Here is an 18,858-nt window from a genome sequence, read left to right as displayed (position 1 = left end):
CTGTGACATACTCTGCAGGCAGTGCAACATCTCCCCCCTTCCTCCAGTGAAAAACAGGGGGTGCCATGAAAACTAAGATAACACAAGTGTCAGGGGGGGGGGCAAGGCTATGCATCTGCCTCCAAGCATACATAAGGGGGATTACCAATAGATCCCTTGCTATCTTTGAGAGCTGGACAGGCACCTAAAGTCAGTACCTGACCATCTGGGCTGTGGTTCGTGTTGGTTTGCGTGTGGCCACCAGTAACAGCCTGGTTGATCAGGCTCGGAGCCACCACGAGGCCTGGTCATGGACCGGACTGGGGGGGCGTTGACCCCTAGAACACTCCAGGTAGACTAAACTGTTCTGCTAGTTAGTTTTAATGTCATAAAGATCATGAAGTATCAGTGCTTAAATAATCGCATGAACATGTGTACCTGGTGATACCTAACGAGTTCTACAGTTCTCTTAAACATATCCTAAGCCCCTACATGAGATGGTTTAATTAGTTTCCCGTTTCTCTCCTTTTTAGCCCTTGATTGTGCTGGCATGATGTACTATCTACAACATTGGTCAAAGGCAGATATGACAAGTATGAAGAATAAGTTATGAATGGATAAATTTTAGATTTAAGAGGAATATAATATACTTGTTGGGAATATTTGTAAACACATGAACTGCCGTTGTTGGAACTAATACTGTACTGAATAGCTTAAATTAAGATTTTGTTCAGATTCTTAACCCCAGAGGGTAAGCCACCCGGGGTAACTTAAGACAGTGCGTCATCGGGGACTGTTTTATCTTGTTTCCATTCGGGGTCCTCAATCGTGTTCCCCCAGGATGTGACCCATACCAGTAAACTAACACCCAGACCAACCTTGCCGAGGATCGAACCACTGACTCAGTGTGTGTAATTTCTCAATAGGCTACTGGCCACCTCGGGAAAATGTGCTTGGAGTAGAGCCTGCTTAAATGGGTCAGTAGCCCTACTTCATTGCTCATAAGCTGTAATGCTTTGACTTTTATAATCATGACGGTATAATTATTGATGCAGTATTTTTGTGACAAGACTTGTATTACAGAATTGTCAGAAGAGTGGGCGACGATCAGAGAGCCCGTGGTGGAAGGGGTGACCTTCTACTGCAAGTACCTGGGTTCCACGCTGGTAGACGATCCCAAGGGAGAAGAGTCTACTTCGGAGGCAATTAAACGCATCATCCATGCAGCTAAGCAGGTGTCGCGCAAGCCTGAACGAGTGAGCCTTCATGTCTCTCTTCAAGGCATCCGTATGGCTCACACCACCACTAGTGAACTACTACTACACACCTCCATTTACAAGTGAGATACCTTGTCAGTTTTTTGTAAAACCTTTTGCCCACATGTCATTAATAGTGGAGGTCACAATTAGGTGACTGGAGTAATACAATTTTAGCCTACACATTGGAGTGGAAATTTTAGGCTGTAAATTCTGCGTAATAACTTTTTCTAAGTGTGTACAAGGCCTACCTGACAGCAGTGACATTTTTTTTATTATTATCATCACACTGGCCGATTCCCACCAAGGCAGGGTGGCCCGAAAAAGAAAAACTTTTACCATCATTCACTCCATCACTGTCTTGCCAGAAGGGTGCTTTACACTACAGTTTTTAAACTGCAACATTAACACCCCTCCTTCAGAGTGCAGGCACTGTACTTCCCATCTCCAGGACTCCAGTCCGGCCTGCCGGTTTCCATGAACCCCTTCATAAATGTTACTTAGCTCACACTCCAACAGCACGTAAAGTATTAAAAACCATTTGTCTCCATTCACTCCTATCAAACACGCTCACGCATGCCTGCTGGAAGTCCAAGCCCCTCGCACACAAAACCTCCTTTACCCCCTCCCTCCAACCTTTCCTAGGCCGACCCCTACCCCGCCTTCCTTCCACTACAGACTGATGCTCTTGAAGTCACTGTTTCGCTCCATTCTCTCTACATGTCCGAACCACCTCAACAACCCTTCCTCAGCATTCTGGACAACAGTTTTGGTAATCCCGCACCTCCTCCTAACTTCCAAACTACGAATTCTCTGCATTATATTCACGCCACACATTGCCCTCAGACATGACATCTCCACTGCCTCCAGCCTTCTCCTCGCTGCAACATTCATCACCCATGCTTCACACCCATATAAGAGCGTTGGTAAAACTATACTCTCATACATTCCCCTCTTTGCCTCCAAGGACAAAGTTCTTTGTCTCCACAGACTCCTAAGTGCACCACTCACCCTTTACCCCTCATCAATTCTATGATTCACCTCATCCTTCATAGACCCATCCGCTGACACGTCCACTCCCAAATATCTGAATGCATTCGCCGCCTCCATACTCTCTCCCTCCAATCTGATATCCAATCTTTCATCACCTAATTTTTTTGTTATCCTCATAACCTTACTTTCCTGTATTCACTTAATTTTCTTTTGCACACCCTACCAAATTCATCCACCAATCTCTGCAACTTCTCTTCAGAATCTCCCAAGAGCACAGTGTCATCAGCAAAGAGCAACTGTGACAACTCCCACTTTGTGTGATTCTTTATCTTTTAACTCCATGCCTCTTGTCAAGACCCTCGCATTTACTTCTCTTACAACCCCATCTATAAATATATTAAACAACCACGGTGACATCACACATCCTTGTCTAAGGCCTACTTTTACTGGGAAATAATTTCCCTCTTTCCTACATACTCTAACTTGAGCCTCGCTATCCTCATAAAAGCTCTTCACTGCTTTCAGTAACCTACCTCCTATGCCATACACCTGCAACATCTGCCACATTGCACCCCCTATCCACCCTGTCATATGCTTTTTCCAAATCCATCAAGGCCACAAAGACCTCTTTAGCCTTATCTAAATACTGTTCATTTATGTTTCACTGTAAACACCTGGTCCACACACCCCCTACCTTTCCTAAAGCCTCCTTGTTCATCTGTTATCCTATTCTGTCTTACTCTTAATTCTTTCAATAATAACTCTACCATACACTTTACCAGGTATACTCAACAGACTTGTCCCCCTATAATTTTTGCACTCTTTTGTCCCCTTTGCCTTTATACAAAGGAACTATGCATGCTCTCTGCCAATCCCTAGGTACCTTACCCTCTTCCATACATTTATTAAATAATTGCACCAACCACTCCAAAACTATATCCCCACCTGCTTTTAACATTTCTATCTTTATCCCATCAATCCCGGCTGCCTTACCCCCTTTCATTTTACCTACTGCCTCACGAACTTCCCCCACTCACAACTGGCTCTTCCTCACTCCTACAAGATGTTATTCCTCCTTGCCCTATACACGAAATCACAGCTTCCCTATCTTCAACATTTAACAATTCCTCAAAATATTCCCTCCATCTTCCCAATACTCTCCATTTAATAACTCCTCTCCTATTTTTAGCAGACAAATCCATTTGTTCTCTAGGCTTCCTTAACTTGTTAATCTCACTCCGAAACTTTTTCTTATTTCAACAAAATTTGTTAACATCTCGCCCACTCTCTCATTTGCTCTCTTTTTACATTGCTTCACCACTTTCTTAACCTCTCTTTTTCTCCATATACTCTTCCCTCCTTGCATCACTTCTACTTTGTAAAAACTTCTCATATGCTAACTTTTTCTCCCTTACTACTCTCTTCACATCATCATTCCACCAATCGCTCCTCTTCCCTCCCACACCCACTTTCCTGTAACCACAAACTTCTGCTGAACACTCTTAACGTTACATTTTTAAACCTACCCCATACCTCTTCGACCCCATTGCCTATGCTCTCATTAACCCATCTATCCTCCAATAGCTGTTTATATCTTACCCTAAGTGCCTCCTCTTTTAGTTTATAAACCTTCACCTCTCTTCCCTGATGCTTCTATTCTCCTTGTATCCCATCTACCTTTTACTCTGTGTAGCTACAACTAGAAAGTGATCTGATATATCTGTGGCCCCTCTATAAACATGTACATCCTGAAGTCTACTCAACAGTCTTTTATCTGATAAATTAGACACATGTGCAACTCTTGGGTATCTTTATTGAGGAAACGTTTCGCCACACAGTGGCTTCATCAGTCCATACAAAGGAGAATCTTGAACAGGAGGAGAATGAGGTAATCAGTCCCTCAACCTTGAGTCGTTGTGGTCAGTCCATCAATCTTGAATAGAATACGGCATACGTGCTGAGAAGGAGCTTATAAACCGTTGGCAGGAGAGGTGCAGCAGTCATAGGTCGTGTAACAACGGTTTATAAGCTCCTTCTCAGCACGTATGCCGTATTCTATTCAAGATTGATGGACTGACCACACCGACTCAAGGTTGAGGGACTGATTACCTCATTCTCCTCCTGTTCAAGATTCTCCTTTGTATGGACTGATGAAGCCACTGTGTGGCAAAACGTTTCTTCAATAAAGATACCCAAGAGTTGCACATGTCTAATTTATCAACACGTCGGTTCTCTGAACCATTCATCTACAAGTCTTTTATCTACCAATACATAATCCAACAAACTACTGTCATTTCGCCCTACATCATATCTTGTATACTTATTTATCCCCTTTTTCTTAAAATATGTATTACCTATAACTAAACCCCTTTCTATACAAAGTTCAATCAAAGGGCTCCCATTATCATTTACACCTGGTACCCCAGACTTACCTACCACACCCTCTCTAAAAGTTTCTCCTACTTTAGCATTCAGATCCTCTACCACAATTACTCTCACTTGGTTCAAAGGCTCCTATACATTCACTTAACATCTCCCAAAATCTCTCTACATTCCTCTCTTCTCCAGGTGCATACACACTTATTATGACCAACTTTTTGCATCCAACCTTGACTTTAATCCACATAATTCTTGAATTTACACATTCATATTCTCTTTTCTCCTTCCATAACTGATCCTTCAACATTACTGCTACCCCTTCCTTTGCTCTAACACTCTCAGATACTCAGATTTAATCCCATTTATTTCCCCCCACCGAAACTCCCCTACCCCCTTCAGCTTTGTTTCGCTTAGGGCCAGGACATCCAACTTTTCATTCATAACATCAGCAATCATCCGTTTCTTGTCATCCGCACTACATCCACGACATATTACTATATAGAAAGTTCCTTGTTATCCAGAGCATTTCAGGCAAATTGGGTTAGTTTTGTCCCAGGATGCAACCCACACCAGTCGACTAACACTGGTACCCATTTTACTGATGAGTAAACAGGCAACAGGTGTAAGGAAATGCCCAATGTTTACACTCTTGCCAGGAATCAAACCCAGGTCCTCGGTATGTGAAGTGAGAGCATTTCCTACCAGGCCATGAGCCTGATAGGTTTGTGGGGGTGGGGGCCCAGGGCCCCAGACACTGACTGGATCATGACTTGTGAATGAGTTTCCCTGACAATTAAGTATTGTGCCTCTTGTCTATGTGCCACTCGATGCCATGTCACCTTATGGTGGTAGCATTGTTGGAGCAGTTTGTGTAGGGTTTTACTAGTTGCTCTCTGCCAACAGATTAGCCCAGTGGCCAATGATAAGAAACGAGCAAAGATTGTGGAACTTGAATAACTTTAGCAGTGTGGGAACTTGACACACACTCTGGCAGCCACTGTTGACAGATAATGCAAGACTCTTACCTGGAGTTTACCTGGAGAGAGTTCCTGGGGTCAATGCCCTCGTTGCCCGGTCTGTGGCCAGGCCTCCTGGTAGATCAGAGCCTGATCAACCAGGCTGTTGCTGTTGGCTGCACGCAAACCAATGTACGAGCCGCAGCCTGGCCAGGAACGGACTTTAGGTGCTTGTAAAGTGTCAGCTTGAAGACTGCCAAGGGTCTGTTGGTAATCCCCCTTATGTATGCTGGGAGGCAGTTGAACAGTCTCGGGCCCCTGACACTTATTGTATGGTCTCTTAACGTGCTAGTGACACCCCTGCTTTTCATTGGGGGGATGTTGCATCGTCTGCCAAGTCTTTTGCTTTCGTAGCGAGTGATTTTCGTGTGCAAGTTCGGTACTAGTCCCTCTAGGATTTTCCAGGTGTATATAATCCTGTATCTCCCGCCTGCGTTCCAGGGAATACAGGTTCAGGAACCTCAAGCGCTCCCAGTAATTGAGGTGTTTTATCTCCGTTATGCGCGCCGTGAAGGTTCTCTGTACATTTTCTAGGTCAGCAATTTCACCTGCCTTGAAAGGTGCTGTTGTGTGCAGCAATATTCCAGCCTAGATAAAACAAGTGACCTGAAGAGTGTCATCATGGGCTTGGGTACACTTTTGCCACCAGGCCCCATGGCCCAGTGGCAAAAGCCCTTGCTTCACATGGTGAGGGTCCAGGTTTGATTCCTGGCAAATGGGTGGAAACATTAGATTTTTTTTTTTTTTTTTTTTTAACCAGTTGTTTATGTTCACCCATCAGTAAAATGGGTACCTGGGTGTTAGTCAACTGGTGTGGGTTGCATCCTGGGACAAAACTGACCTAATTTGCCTGAAATGCTCAGCATTTGAGGTGGTTCGGACATGTAGAGAGAATGGAGCGAAACAGTGACTTCAAGAGTATCAGTCTGTAGTGGAAGGAAGGTGGGGTAGGGGTCGGCCTAGGAAAGGTTGGAGGGAGGGGGTAAAGGAGGTTTTGTGTGCGAGGGGCTTGGACTTCCAGCAGGCATGCGTGAGCGCGTTTGATAGGAGTGAATGGAGACAAATGGTTTTTAATACTTGACATGCTGTTGGAGTGTGAGCAAAATAACATTTATGAAGGGGTTCAGGGAAACCGGCAGGCCGGACTTGAGTCCTGGAGATGGGAAGTACAGTGCCTGCACTCTGAAGGAGGGGTGTAAATGTTGCAGTTTAAAACTGTAGTGTAAAGCACCCTTCTGGCAAGACAGTGATGGAGTAAATGATGGTGAAAGTTTTTCTTTTTCGGGCCACCCTGCCTTGGTGGGAATCGGCCAGTGTGATAATAAAATATAAACAGCTTTCTATATACATAGTATGTCATTGATGTCGGCTAGGCCTGTATACCTTGTACATGCACAAATTAGAACAGACTTGTGGAGTCTTGCCTCGTGAGGATCTCGCCTTCAAAGATCACGGCAGTCTCTACCACATCTGTTAGAAAAATAATAGGATGGATAATGAGAACCTTCAAAACTAGCAATGCCAAGCCCATGATTCTCTTCAAATTGCTTGTTCTCTTTGGGCTGGAATATTGCTGTACACTAATGGAAACTTTCAAAGCAGGTGAAACTGCCGACCTGGAGAATGTACAGAGAACCTTTATGGTGCCCAAGTAAAATAAAATGCCTAAATTACTGGGAACAGTTGAAGTTCCTTGACTTGTATTCCCTGGAATGTAGGAGAGAGATATAGGATAATATACACTTGGAAAATCCTAAAGGGATTAGTACCAAATTTGCAAATGAAAATCACTCCCTACGAAAGCAAAAGGCCCAGCAGGCAGTGTAACATCCCCCAATGAAAAGCAGGGGTGTCACGAGTACCTTAAGAGACGAGACAGTGTCAGGGGGCCTAAGACTGTTAAATTGTCTGCCAGCATATGCTAGGGGATTACCCCTGGCTGTCTTCAGGAGGGAGATGGACTGACGCCTGAAGTTGGTACCTAACCAGCTGGGCTGTGATATCTACGTCAGTCTTCGTGCAGCCAGTAGTAAAAGTCTGGTTGATCAGGTCCTGTTCCACTGAAAGGCCTGGTCATGGACTGGGCCATAGGGGTGTCGACCCTCTGAATACTCCCCGGGTATACCCCATGTGATTTAGTATATTAGGTCCCAAGGTACAAATTCCATTGGTGTATGGATAATTATAGTAGTACAGTGTAAGTAGTGTTTGAGGTACACAGTAATGTATAAAGAGGATGCCCACTGTTTTGGAGACCATGATTATTGGCTGTGAAATCAGTTTTAATTTGTTGAACTTTCTGATCTCTGATGTTAAGGACTGTTACTTAATAAGTTAGGCAAGGAAAGAGATCTACGTTACCAAAATGACATTCCTGTTGTTTTTCAAGGATAATAATAGTTATTTAGGCAGTTGATTTTCCTTTTACATATATGCTGGTGTAACTAAAGTAGCATCAGCAGTTTTATTTCATGCCTTTTGAATGGGATAAGAGTAAAATTGTAATTTAGTGAATGTGACTAAAGTTTCTTGCCCTTGCAATTGAGTAGACTTAAATGAAAGGTGCATAGTCTGTGCTAAATGTTACTTCACCCCTTGTATGAATGCAGTTTTCATCAACCCTAACATTGCTGTCTACTGATCTGATTTCTCTGGCTATGGCTAATTTAGCATTTTCATTTGTTTCAGGATCTCCTACTGCTCGGCAGATGCACACTACGACCATGTCTTTGCTTTTATTGCCACCAATGATAATGATACATGCGAGTGTCATGCTTTTCTGTGCCCCAAAAGAAAGATGGTAAGTTGCACTTTCCATTTTGCTTACCAATGTATTCTTGGGGATTGTACGAGTTCCCTATTGTACATGTGCCACTTCAGTTTTAGCTTTAATAGGAGATGTTAACTGCATTTGTCAAGTCCCAAAATGAAGTGCATGCAGAGTATTATGTGCCATAGCACATACTATATTGTGAAAAAATGTTGTGGAACAAAATTGTGTTTTTTTGGTTAATTTGCCAGCACCTTTGCTGAAGAAAAGCAGTAGATACAAGTTGGATTTTTGCTGAAACCTTCATTAGTTGAAAATTAGGAAGCAGTGTTGAATTTGGGTTTGACTACCCAAAGTTACCGACTTTTGCTGCTAGTCGGTGCATCATAAGCAGAACCCAGAATTCTGTATCGATTTTCCTGCATGTTTATTGAAACTAAGGTGTAATAAGATGAATCTGTTGTTGGAATGAGTTCTTGGGCCTCTTGCCATTACCATTTTACTTGTCCAAACTTGCAAAATCATTGGGAAAATTGTTGTAGCTTTTTATTAGTTTTTTGTATGGCTTAGAAAATTTTTCTACATAAATTTGATTTTTGGCATGTACTTTATATTTACCTTACATGAACTTACTTTACCACTCTTTCCTCAGGCTCAAGCTGTAACTGTCTCAATTGCACAAGCCTTTAATTTGGCATATGAATATTGGAAAATGGCTGTGGAGAATAAAGAAAGTGGTGTGATATATGCACATGAGGAATTACCTGCTGAAGTAAAAGTATGTTATTTTTTAAAGTGGTTCTAAATCCAGATAAAGTATGAAGTAATTTGCTGTAAAGAAAAGTTTAAAAAAGTAGTCTTCTTTTTTAACCCTTAAACTGTCCAAACATAGGTCTACGTTCGGAGCACTATGCACATCAACGTAGATCTACGTTTGGACAGTTTAAGGGTTAATACAATCTCGCCCAAGCTTTGAACAGTGCAAAATACATTGTGTATTGCATAATTCTTGCTATAATTAAAATATTTAAAGTTTAGTTTATAAAACTACATGGTGTCCCCCAAACATTGTCTAGGGTTGCATGTAGATGTTGATGTTAAGATACTCTCACAAATCTAGAAACTAAGCAAACTGTATTTAATAATCCTCATTTGGGATGAGTTTTAAGTAATTTGTTTCAAACTGAATAATTATGGTATTATATTGTGGTTTAGTGCTTCTTTTTTATTATAATATGGTATTTATAACTTGAATGATTGCTCCCTAAACTTAAAATCAAAGCCAATTTTTGTGAATATCGGGAATTAGTACAGCCTCTCTTCACTTAGCGATGTACTCATTTACCAACCATTCGGACTTGTGACCAGCTCTCCAACCGGTATGCAAACCTAAATGTATACGAGCTGATTTCCTCTAGTCTGTTTATAATAGCATACAGTAAACTACTGTATAATCATTTAAAAATATACCAGAAATGTTACTGTAAATGGTGCAAAGGTGGTTGACATAAACTTGCTACTAGTAGTATAGTATGCTCCTCAATAACCAATTAGCTTACCAACCTACTGTTAGGAACAGAACCCTCTAGTTAAGTGAGGAGAGGCTGTAAAATGTTGGTGATTTATAGTTATGGGAATGTGGAATACTAGTTTGAAATGGTAGAAATAAGGAATATACAATGACATTTTCCTAGAAAATGAATAGGATAGTTACAGAACTTTTTTTTTTTTTTTCCCCCAACAGTTGAGTTCTGTGTTGGTTCATGGTAGTGGTCTGAATAACAATTCTCAGCCGTCCAGCCAGACTTCCTCTCCGATTCCCATTCGTTCCGATTTTGGATCCTCTGATATGAGCACTTCAGGTTAATGTTTTAAAAGCATTTTATTTGCCCATGATTTACACACTAAATCTTTTGGTTTAAACATGCTTAAATCTATGAAATAAAATTTTCATAGTTTCACCAAAATTTTATGGGTTCCTAGTAAAATTTTCTCCAGCCTGATGACACTATACCAGGGCTACTCAACTACTATGAACGAAGGTCCACTTGGACAAGTACAGTGGACCCCCGCATAACGATCGCCTCCGAATGCGACCAATTATGTAAGTGTATTTATGTAAGTGCATTTGTACGTGTATGTTTGGGGGTCTGAAATGGACTAATCTACTTCACAATATTCCTTATGGGAACAAATTCGGTCGGTACTGGCACCTGAACATACTTCTGGAGTGAAAAAATATCGTTAACCGGGGGTCCACTGTACCAATATATATATGCAAAGGTCCTGGTACTACATTTTTTACACACAATCAGGGTCCAGGGTCACCAGACTTCCCATCCCATATGCGGCCAGATTCTTTTTCCAAAATGCCAAAAGTCAACTCCACTACAGTGGAACCCCCCCCCCCCCTCCCCAGAGTTTCGTGTGGAGTTGCGTCCACGTGGTGGGGAGCGGCCGGGCATACACAAAGGCTCCCACACAGAATTCAGGAGTCAGTTTGGCTTTGACTGTGGACGAGTGACCATCGCCCCACTCGTTCATATGATAAGTTTCTTAATAATCCCTTCGTTTTTGTGCTTGCAACTGCTAAATAAGCCACCATGGGCCCAAAAAACACACCAGCCTGGGTACTTCCCCACATACACAATTGATTTGAGTGGGACTTGAGAATGAGTGAATAGAATTATCGAAGCTTATTGCTTGGTAGCATTGAAAATTGGGTTGGACAAATATTGTTAGTGGGATGGTTTGTGAAGGACCTGCCTAGTATGGGCCAACAGGTCTGTTGCAGTGTTCCTCCTTTGTTCCATACACCAAAAAGTCCTCAATAATGGAAGTGATGTTTTATACTAGAGTTCTAATTTTTTTCTCTATGTAAATCTATATTTAATCTCTAAAAATAATTTTTAATACTTTTGGATGTATGGAATGGATTAATTGGATTTACATTATTTCTTATGGGGAAAATGGTGGTTTCGTGAATTTCAAATATCGGCAGACTCTCTGGAACGGATTAATCACGAAACTTGGGTCCACTGTATTTAGCTGTGATAGAATACTGTTCCATTCAGTGTATGCATTCCATTCAGATAGAATGTATTAATCTTGCTCTTGTATACCACCTGATCCTGAACATGATAACAGCTGCTGTTTAACTAAGCTTTCTCCTGAAAATAACTAAAAATAAGGCCCAATACCGTGACTGGAATGATGCACAAATAACCCGCACATAGAAGAGCAGAGCTTACGACGACATTTCGGTCTGACTTGGACCATTTACAAAGTCATACTGAAGTCTGTGGTCCAACTAGAACACTCGGAAGGTCCAGATTTGGACCGCGGGTCACCAGTTGAGTAGCCCTGCACTATACCGTGAGCACATATTTAATTTTTTTTCTCCCCTAACTAGTTTTTCTTGTATCTATATTCTTAATAGGTATTGGGCTAGTCTTGAATTAAACAATGGTTAAGGTATTACGTGATTAGATATAATTGTTAGGAGGTTTAATAAAGTCGAATTAAAAATTTTACTTGGTAAAATACTGTAATTGCACCAATTCAGATTAATGCATAAGCTGCCAATTACTTAACCATCTGGGAAAGTGCCATAGATATGCATTTATTCCAAAATTCTAGGGCCTCTCAAAATGATCCTGATTGGCATGGTTAGGATTAGAAAGAAAACATGTCTGTGCCATGTGTGCAGTGTAAAAAATGTACAGTGTATTGAGCCATGAAATAATTTTTAGATTGCTTTAAATTTGTTTGCATTCTAGGGACTGAAACATTAATGAAAGGGAAATACTATATAAAAACAAATGTAGGTGTAAAAAGATAGAAAAATTAAACTTCAAAAAAAAAAAAAAAAAAATTTTTTACTGCCATTTCCACTTTCAACATCACTACCATTGTCATAAAATGGTCAGTCACCTTCATATCTCCACAAGTAATCAGATTTTTCATTGTCTTATTACACTTCTAAAATCAAGGATGTTTGGCAAGAGTTTTCTAATTTGTCCATGAAGGACAAATTAGAAAGCCCTTGCCAGTTTAATTGTTAATACTGTAGGTAATTTTAGATAGCATTAATTTTAAGCTGTCTAGTAGTAATTTCCTCTCCTCTATCTGGCTATCAGTATTCATTCTTTCAGAATGTCTGAAGAATTTTTTTCTTTTCAGGTTACCAGTCGAGCACACAAGCATTAATAGACCTGGAGGATTCTTCAGACACTGTGGCTACTGACCCCTCCAAAGATAGCAAGCTTCAGAACAATGCATGTATTCTCAATAAACCTTGGGTGGGTGTAGTTCTAGTGATGGTCTTGTCAGTATTTTGAGTTGTAGTATGCAGTAATATGGTTGGGGTGTAAAAACTGTCATTAGCAAAAGTGAATAGAAAGTTACTGCCTAGCTTGTGTTTAGTATTGATGTTAAATTTTGAAATACTCAGTAGACTTCAATGGTAGACATTGAAGTTATTACATTGGACTACTTACTGTGAAGGTACAGTGCACTATTTTAGGAAATTACTGGATCATTTAATAAAAAAAAGCTTGCTTACAGTAGCTTCAAAATTGTACTGTATTACTAAACATTTGATTAAATGTGAATGTGTAATTTGATAGTTTTTGTGAGTACTGTTTAGAAACTAACCCCTAGTTTGTGACTTAACAGGATTCCTTTGATGACACCAATGAGATTAATGATGGGTTTTCCAGGTAAGTTAACTTTGTTTAATAGTGTAGTTTATTAATTAACCCTTAAACTGTCTGAACGTAGATCTCCGTTCACGTGTGTAGCACTCCGAATGCAGATTTAAGTTTCTTATAAATTTGAAAGCATGTAAAATAAAATGTAGATCTACACTTGGAGCGCTACACACATGAACGTAGATCTACGTTTGGACAGGTTAAGGATTAAATTCTTAAATGTTTTAAGCACTCTGGCACCATTTGCCTGCATGGAATACCAAAGTGGATACTGTCAAATTGTTTACTTCAGTGCATACACCTTGCATTTTAAAATTGTGGTTAACATTAGAGAAAATGTGTAATTAAACTTGTTAAAAGTTAAGAAAATGCCTAGTTTCTTTGTTCTACAGATTGGCTTTAAGACGCGAAGACCAGACTCTTCTGCTTGGGACATTCCTGCAGACATCAGTAGATCTCAATCTTGCAGCATTAAAGGATCACCCAGCAGCTTCTCAGATCGAGAATGGCTTCTCGCAGTCAGCTAGTTCTCCTAGCTCTACAGCCAGCTCGCCAACTGATCCATGGTTGCTGGGTCAGTCTCCACCAGATGTTTGGGAAGATTTTTCCAGGTCTCCAAATATGGCCTTCCTACATTCTTGCCAGTCTCCTCCCTCACAGACAGCATTTTCACAATCTCTAAATTTAAAATATGATCCATTTGTTTCATGTGAAACAACTAAAGATCAGTTTGTTTTTTGCAAAACAGTGAAGGATCCATTGCATACAAGAGACCCATTTGTTCCTTGCAAGACTGTTAATAATAGTGATTTATCAAAGATGCCAGAATTTAATTGTAGAATTCCTGATCCATTTATGCAATTAAACTGTGTCAATGATCCATTTGCTTTGAACATTTCTAAAGATGCATTAACTTGTGCAGGTAATACCTTCTCTCCCAGTCTGCCTGAAAAATCTCTGAATACTTGTCCCATTAGTGGCTGTGGTTCTAGTCAGCCAGTGTGGGGTAACGACATATTTGATACTCTAAAAGGAAAAAATGTCAAATGTACGTAAGAGTAATTTGTACAGTATAGAAATGTAAATTATTTTAAATTCATCAGGTACTTTGTGCACACTTGAAAATTTAAACTTTTTAATAGCATCTTAAATGGGGAAAAGCATTTTGCATGCAGCTTCTCTTCCCTGTCCACTTTCACAGTTTCCCTTGCAACTTCCACTTGTAAAAATATGCTGGAATCAAGTACTCATTTGCATAGGTTAAGTAAAGATCTAAAAAATTAGAATTTTTTTACTTCTGCAAAAGATTTAAGTGAAGATAAAATTTAGAAATTTGATTTTGGCAATTTCTTTAATGATTATTTCATAAATTTTGCCTGAATAATCTAGTTTGATAATTGCAGTATTTGATCGCTGTCTGGTAGTGAGATGCCCATGAGTTTGAACTAAATGTAAATCATGGCTAGGAAGAACAGATTGGAAAGAACTAGGAAGAACAGATTGGAAAGAATTTGCCTATTTGTTGGGTTAAGGTTTTAATGCCAAGAAATTTAAGAATAGGAAGTGGAAGAAATGAGCATCATAACACTTTGATAGCCAAGCACATTTAATAACATTTCTTCCAGTCTGAGTAAAGCTGAAGAGTTTCCTGTTGATGTGCTAGGCATTGTCTAAATTTGTAGGTCTGCAGTTAAATGGGTGGAAATTTTAATGTACCTGTCAGCATTGGTTTGCCTCTATAGTAGAAAACTAGAAAGTCACTAGTGTGCATTTAGGCAGTGGTTTAGGGGATTGAGATTAGTTGTAATTGGAACAATTACTAAGATTAGTATGGCAACACTTGATAATTTAATTTGAAGTCTTTATACTGTCCATTCCATTAGTTTTTCTATTACATTTTTTAGAAATTAGTTAAATTATAAAGATTTAAGTTTTTATAAATGGGAATAAAATAATGTAAGGTGGAAATGGTATGGTGATGTCAACAAATTGTAGGAAAGACAGTGAAAGAAGTTTAAGCAAGTTTTGCCACCTGTGGCTTCATTCTTAATTAGGACTGAAGCCACTAGTTTCCTTAAGTAATGTATTAGCCACTGAAGAAGCATCTTAAGTAGGTCAAATCCGTTTTTACTGTTTAATAAAAAATAAGTGGCTGGCGAAAATCTTTCTAATTTTTCCTCTATTTTATTTGCAGATTTTGAAATTTTTCACTGCATATGTGAAAACTTGTTAATTTAACTACTTGATTTTGCTAATTTTATCCATGTGGCTTTTTTTTATATAGAGTATCAGAGCATCTAATTCTTGCAAGTATAGAATGTGAATTGGCCCTTGTAACTACAGAATTCTTCTTTCAACAAACTGGCTATATCCCACAGGCAGGAGGACCTTAAAAAAAAAAAGTTTCACTTTAAATTTAGTAATTCATACAGGAAGGGGTTACTAGCCCTATGCTCTCAGCATTTTAGTTGCCTCTTATGACATGCATGGCTTATGGAGGAAGAATTGTTCCACTTCCCCATGGAGAAAGTTTTCAACTACAGAATTATTCAGTTAAATCATTTGGTCTTGCATGGAATTCCTACTTTTGTATTAATGCACTGTTCTGCAGCTTTTAACTGGTATTGTTTAAGAATATTTTGACATAACTTTCTCAAATCCTTTGCACCTGTGCAAGTGCTAATATTAAAGCATTGTTGTAAAGTGGCATATACTGTGTATGTAGAGGAAATCTTAATGGAGGCAGTGTATCTGGAAATTGTTCCTTACATCTATACATGTAGGGTTGGTTAGGGGTTGGAGTCTTACTGCAGGCTAAGGAGAGGGGTGTAGAAGTTTTTAAGATTAAAGTACAAATGTAGGAGAGGCTTGATCTTCCAGTCGGTGGCTTGTGGACAGACTATTTCTTTGTGCATTTGGCCTGGTATTGCCAAGTATTTTAATTAAACTGAATTTTATTAACTCAATTTTTCTGAAATTTAATGGCATGAAAAGTTACCACCTGGCAGGGCTGCCACACAATCCATCCATAAATCTTCAGTTGCACATTTAACTAGTGAGATGCACAATCTATGAATGTGCATACACCTTTCCTTTTTCCCCACCCATTATTGCAATTGTGTAGTCTGTAAATATGTAAATTACAAATTACCAGTCTTAAATGTAAATCTTGGAGGGAGGAGAGTAGTTTCTATTAAAATTGCAATAAGCAGATTTTTTAGTTTGTTTAAACTTCCATAAACTGTGCCAAAGGACTAGTAGACAAAAGTGGGCATGCACTGAGATTATAACTTGTAAAATATATGCACCTACAGTACATATTTAAATATAAGCAAGACTATTTTAAGGGAAGTCAAATGGGAAGTCGTGCCAATCAAGATTCTATTGAAATTTGAGAAGTTAGCAAGAAAAATGTTTTCTGTAAAAGTTGTAGTTCCAATTATTGGCATATCCTTAATTCTTGCAAATTTAATGTGCAGTGCAGGTTTGTTATTAAGACATTAATTTATGTATTTGCAGTACTCTTAAATTCTGTATACTTTGAGAATCCTTTACTGTGATGTTTGATCATAGCTGCAGTTCCATAGTATTGACCATTTCTGCTTTTGCTGTAGATTCACAAATATATTCACCTTAATTGTTTTAGGGATTATGTTTACAGTAATGGTATATTAAACTACTTTCCTAAAAACTTAATCTTAATATTTTAGTGTTTTAATGCCTCTGCAGTTATATGCACAAGATTTTGTATGGTGTAGTTCCGAGTCCAAAGGTTTTACGTTGGATATATTTAGTTCTAATCGAGCATGATCTGTACTCTGGTACTGGAGTAACTATAGTGTGATTAATGTTCATTTATATGAGGACTTTTTGTAAGTTGTCATTGCTATGGTTACAAGGTACTGGTTGTAAATTTAAATCTGAGTGTTGTAGTTTAAAAAGATAAAACCATATCTTATCTTATGGTTGGGTACACAGTTTTTGAAAACCTAATTATATATTAATCTCTAATGTGAATGTTAAATTGCAGTTAGGAATGATGGGGAAAGAAAAGTAAAAAAAAATTCTGCTAAATTTTCTTATTGTAGCTGATGCTCAAGTGTAATGGAAAAATCATGGGGAAAGATTCAGTAATGAATAAAAAAAAAAAAATACTTTTTACAGTGATAAAATAAATTGCAGTGAAGTACATGGTACTGTGTATCCCCCAGTTTTGTACTAATGTATTAAATTGTTGGATTCTACAGTCAGGATAAATATTTAGAAACTATTGCTTCTGAAGTTCTGACATTTTGCAAATGTGAATGGCTTCGGCTTTAGAAGTGTTTCTGAAGAGGTTGTATGACTAAGCACAATGATGGTGCTGCTGATGCTGCCGCCAGTGTATTCTCAGTCTGAACAGTTGAAATTACAGTAATGTCCTAACTGCATGATCTTTAGACCTCCAAAAATTGAGCTGGAAAACTTTGCCTAATAGAATTTCAACAATACAAGGTTTTAAGATAAGATCTTAATAATGGAACATTCGTTGAATCCCCGAGCTATCGTGCATTGTCATAGTTCGTCTGAATTTAAAACTGTTGAAAATTTTTGCAATTTTCTTGTAGAAATTATGCTTGCTCACATTGTGATAAGATTTCCCTAATGGGATTCTATACCTAGTGTTTTAACAAAGTTTATTATGGTGTTGGGATAAGTTATTTCATGGTCTAGACAGTGGGTTTAAGAAATGTGAAGATGGTCCTCTTAAATGTTTTGATGTATTTAATCGCTGTAAAATATTTCATTATATTTTTCATGTCTAATTTTTTTTCATTTTCCAAATTAATTTGCATACATTGACATATTCATCCACAGTTGTCTTGGCAAGATAAATTGATCCAGTTTTTCCTGTTCCACTGAAAAAGTTTTAAGCTTTCTTTCTCAGAATTCTCATTTTGATCACTAGTAAAAATTCACAACTTGTTTTCCAGTCATGAAATCTGGAAATAGTTTTTTGTAGTGAGAACCTGCAGATGCTACTGCATCTGCAGGTTCTCTGCAGATGCATACTGGGAGGTGTACCATTCAGTACACATTGACTATTGCTGAAGCTGCATTTACATCTATGAAATGTAGTTTTTTTATTTAACTGTGGTTGGTAGACAGCAACCACCCAGGAAAGTACTACCGTCCTGCCAGATGACTGAAACGGAAACCTGTAACAGTTTTGCATGATGGTAGGATTGCTGGTTTCTTTTTCTGTCTCATAAACATGCTAGATAATGGATATCTTGCTACTCCTACTTACAATTTGATCACACTTCACAGACATGCACATGCATATATATATACATCCAGGTTTTTCTCCTTTTTCTAAATAGCTCTTGTTCTTTATTTCTTCTATTGTCCATGGGGAAGTGGAAAAGAATCTTTCCTCCGTAAGCCATGCGTGTCGTATGAGGCGACTAAAATGCCGGGAGCAATGGGCTGGTAACCCCTTCTCCTGTAGACATTTACTAAAGAGAAGAAGAAAAACTTTATAAAACCGAGATGCTTGAATGTGCGTGGATGTAGTGCGGATGACAAGAAACAGACGATTGCTGATGTTATGAATGAAAAGAAGTTGGATGTCCTGGCCCTAAGCTAACAAAGCTGAAGGGGGTAGGGGAGTTTCGGTGGGGAGAAATAAATGGGATTAAATCCGGAGTATCTGAGAGTTAGAGCAAAGGAAGGGGTAGCAGTAATGTTGAAGGATCAGTTATGGAAGGAGA

General features: G+C 39.1%; 1 protein-coding gene across 1 annotated transcript in view; it reads left to right on the top strand.

The window, feature by feature from the left end:
* Nucleotides 1–17,910, top strand: part of LOC128693212 (low density lipoprotein receptor adapter protein 1-B) — a 32,861-nt gene extending 14,951 nt beyond the window's left edge. Inside the window, exons 2-8 of the mRNA XM_053782713.2 lie at nt 1,063–1,318; nt 8,312–8,423; nt 9,046–9,171; nt 10,138–10,255; nt 12,576–12,694; nt 13,071–13,114; nt 13,498–17,910. Of these exons, the coding sequence (XP_053638688.1) occupies nt 1,063–1,318; nt 8,312–8,423; nt 9,046–9,171; nt 10,138–10,255; nt 12,576–12,694; nt 13,071–13,114; nt 13,498–14,161 (1,439 nt within the window). The 3' untranslated portion in view covers nt 14,162–17,910. The remainder of the gene's footprint in view (nt 1–1,062; nt 1,319–8,311; nt 8,424–9,045; nt 9,172–10,137; nt 10,256–12,575; nt 12,695–13,070; nt 13,115–13,497) is intronic.
* Nucleotides 17,911–18,858: the final 948 nt, after the last annotated feature.

The sequence above is a fragment of the Cherax quadricarinatus genome, chromosome 28, assembly GCF_038502225.1.
Source record: "Cherax quadricarinatus isolate ZL_2023a chromosome 28, ASM3850222v1, whole genome shotgun sequence".
Lineage (NCBI taxonomy): Eukaryota > Metazoa > Arthropoda > Malacostraca > Decapoda > Parastacidae > Cherax > Cherax quadricarinatus.
The sequence above is the reverse complement of the archived record's forward strand: the minus strand, read 5'-3'. Positions and strand labels throughout refer to the sequence as shown.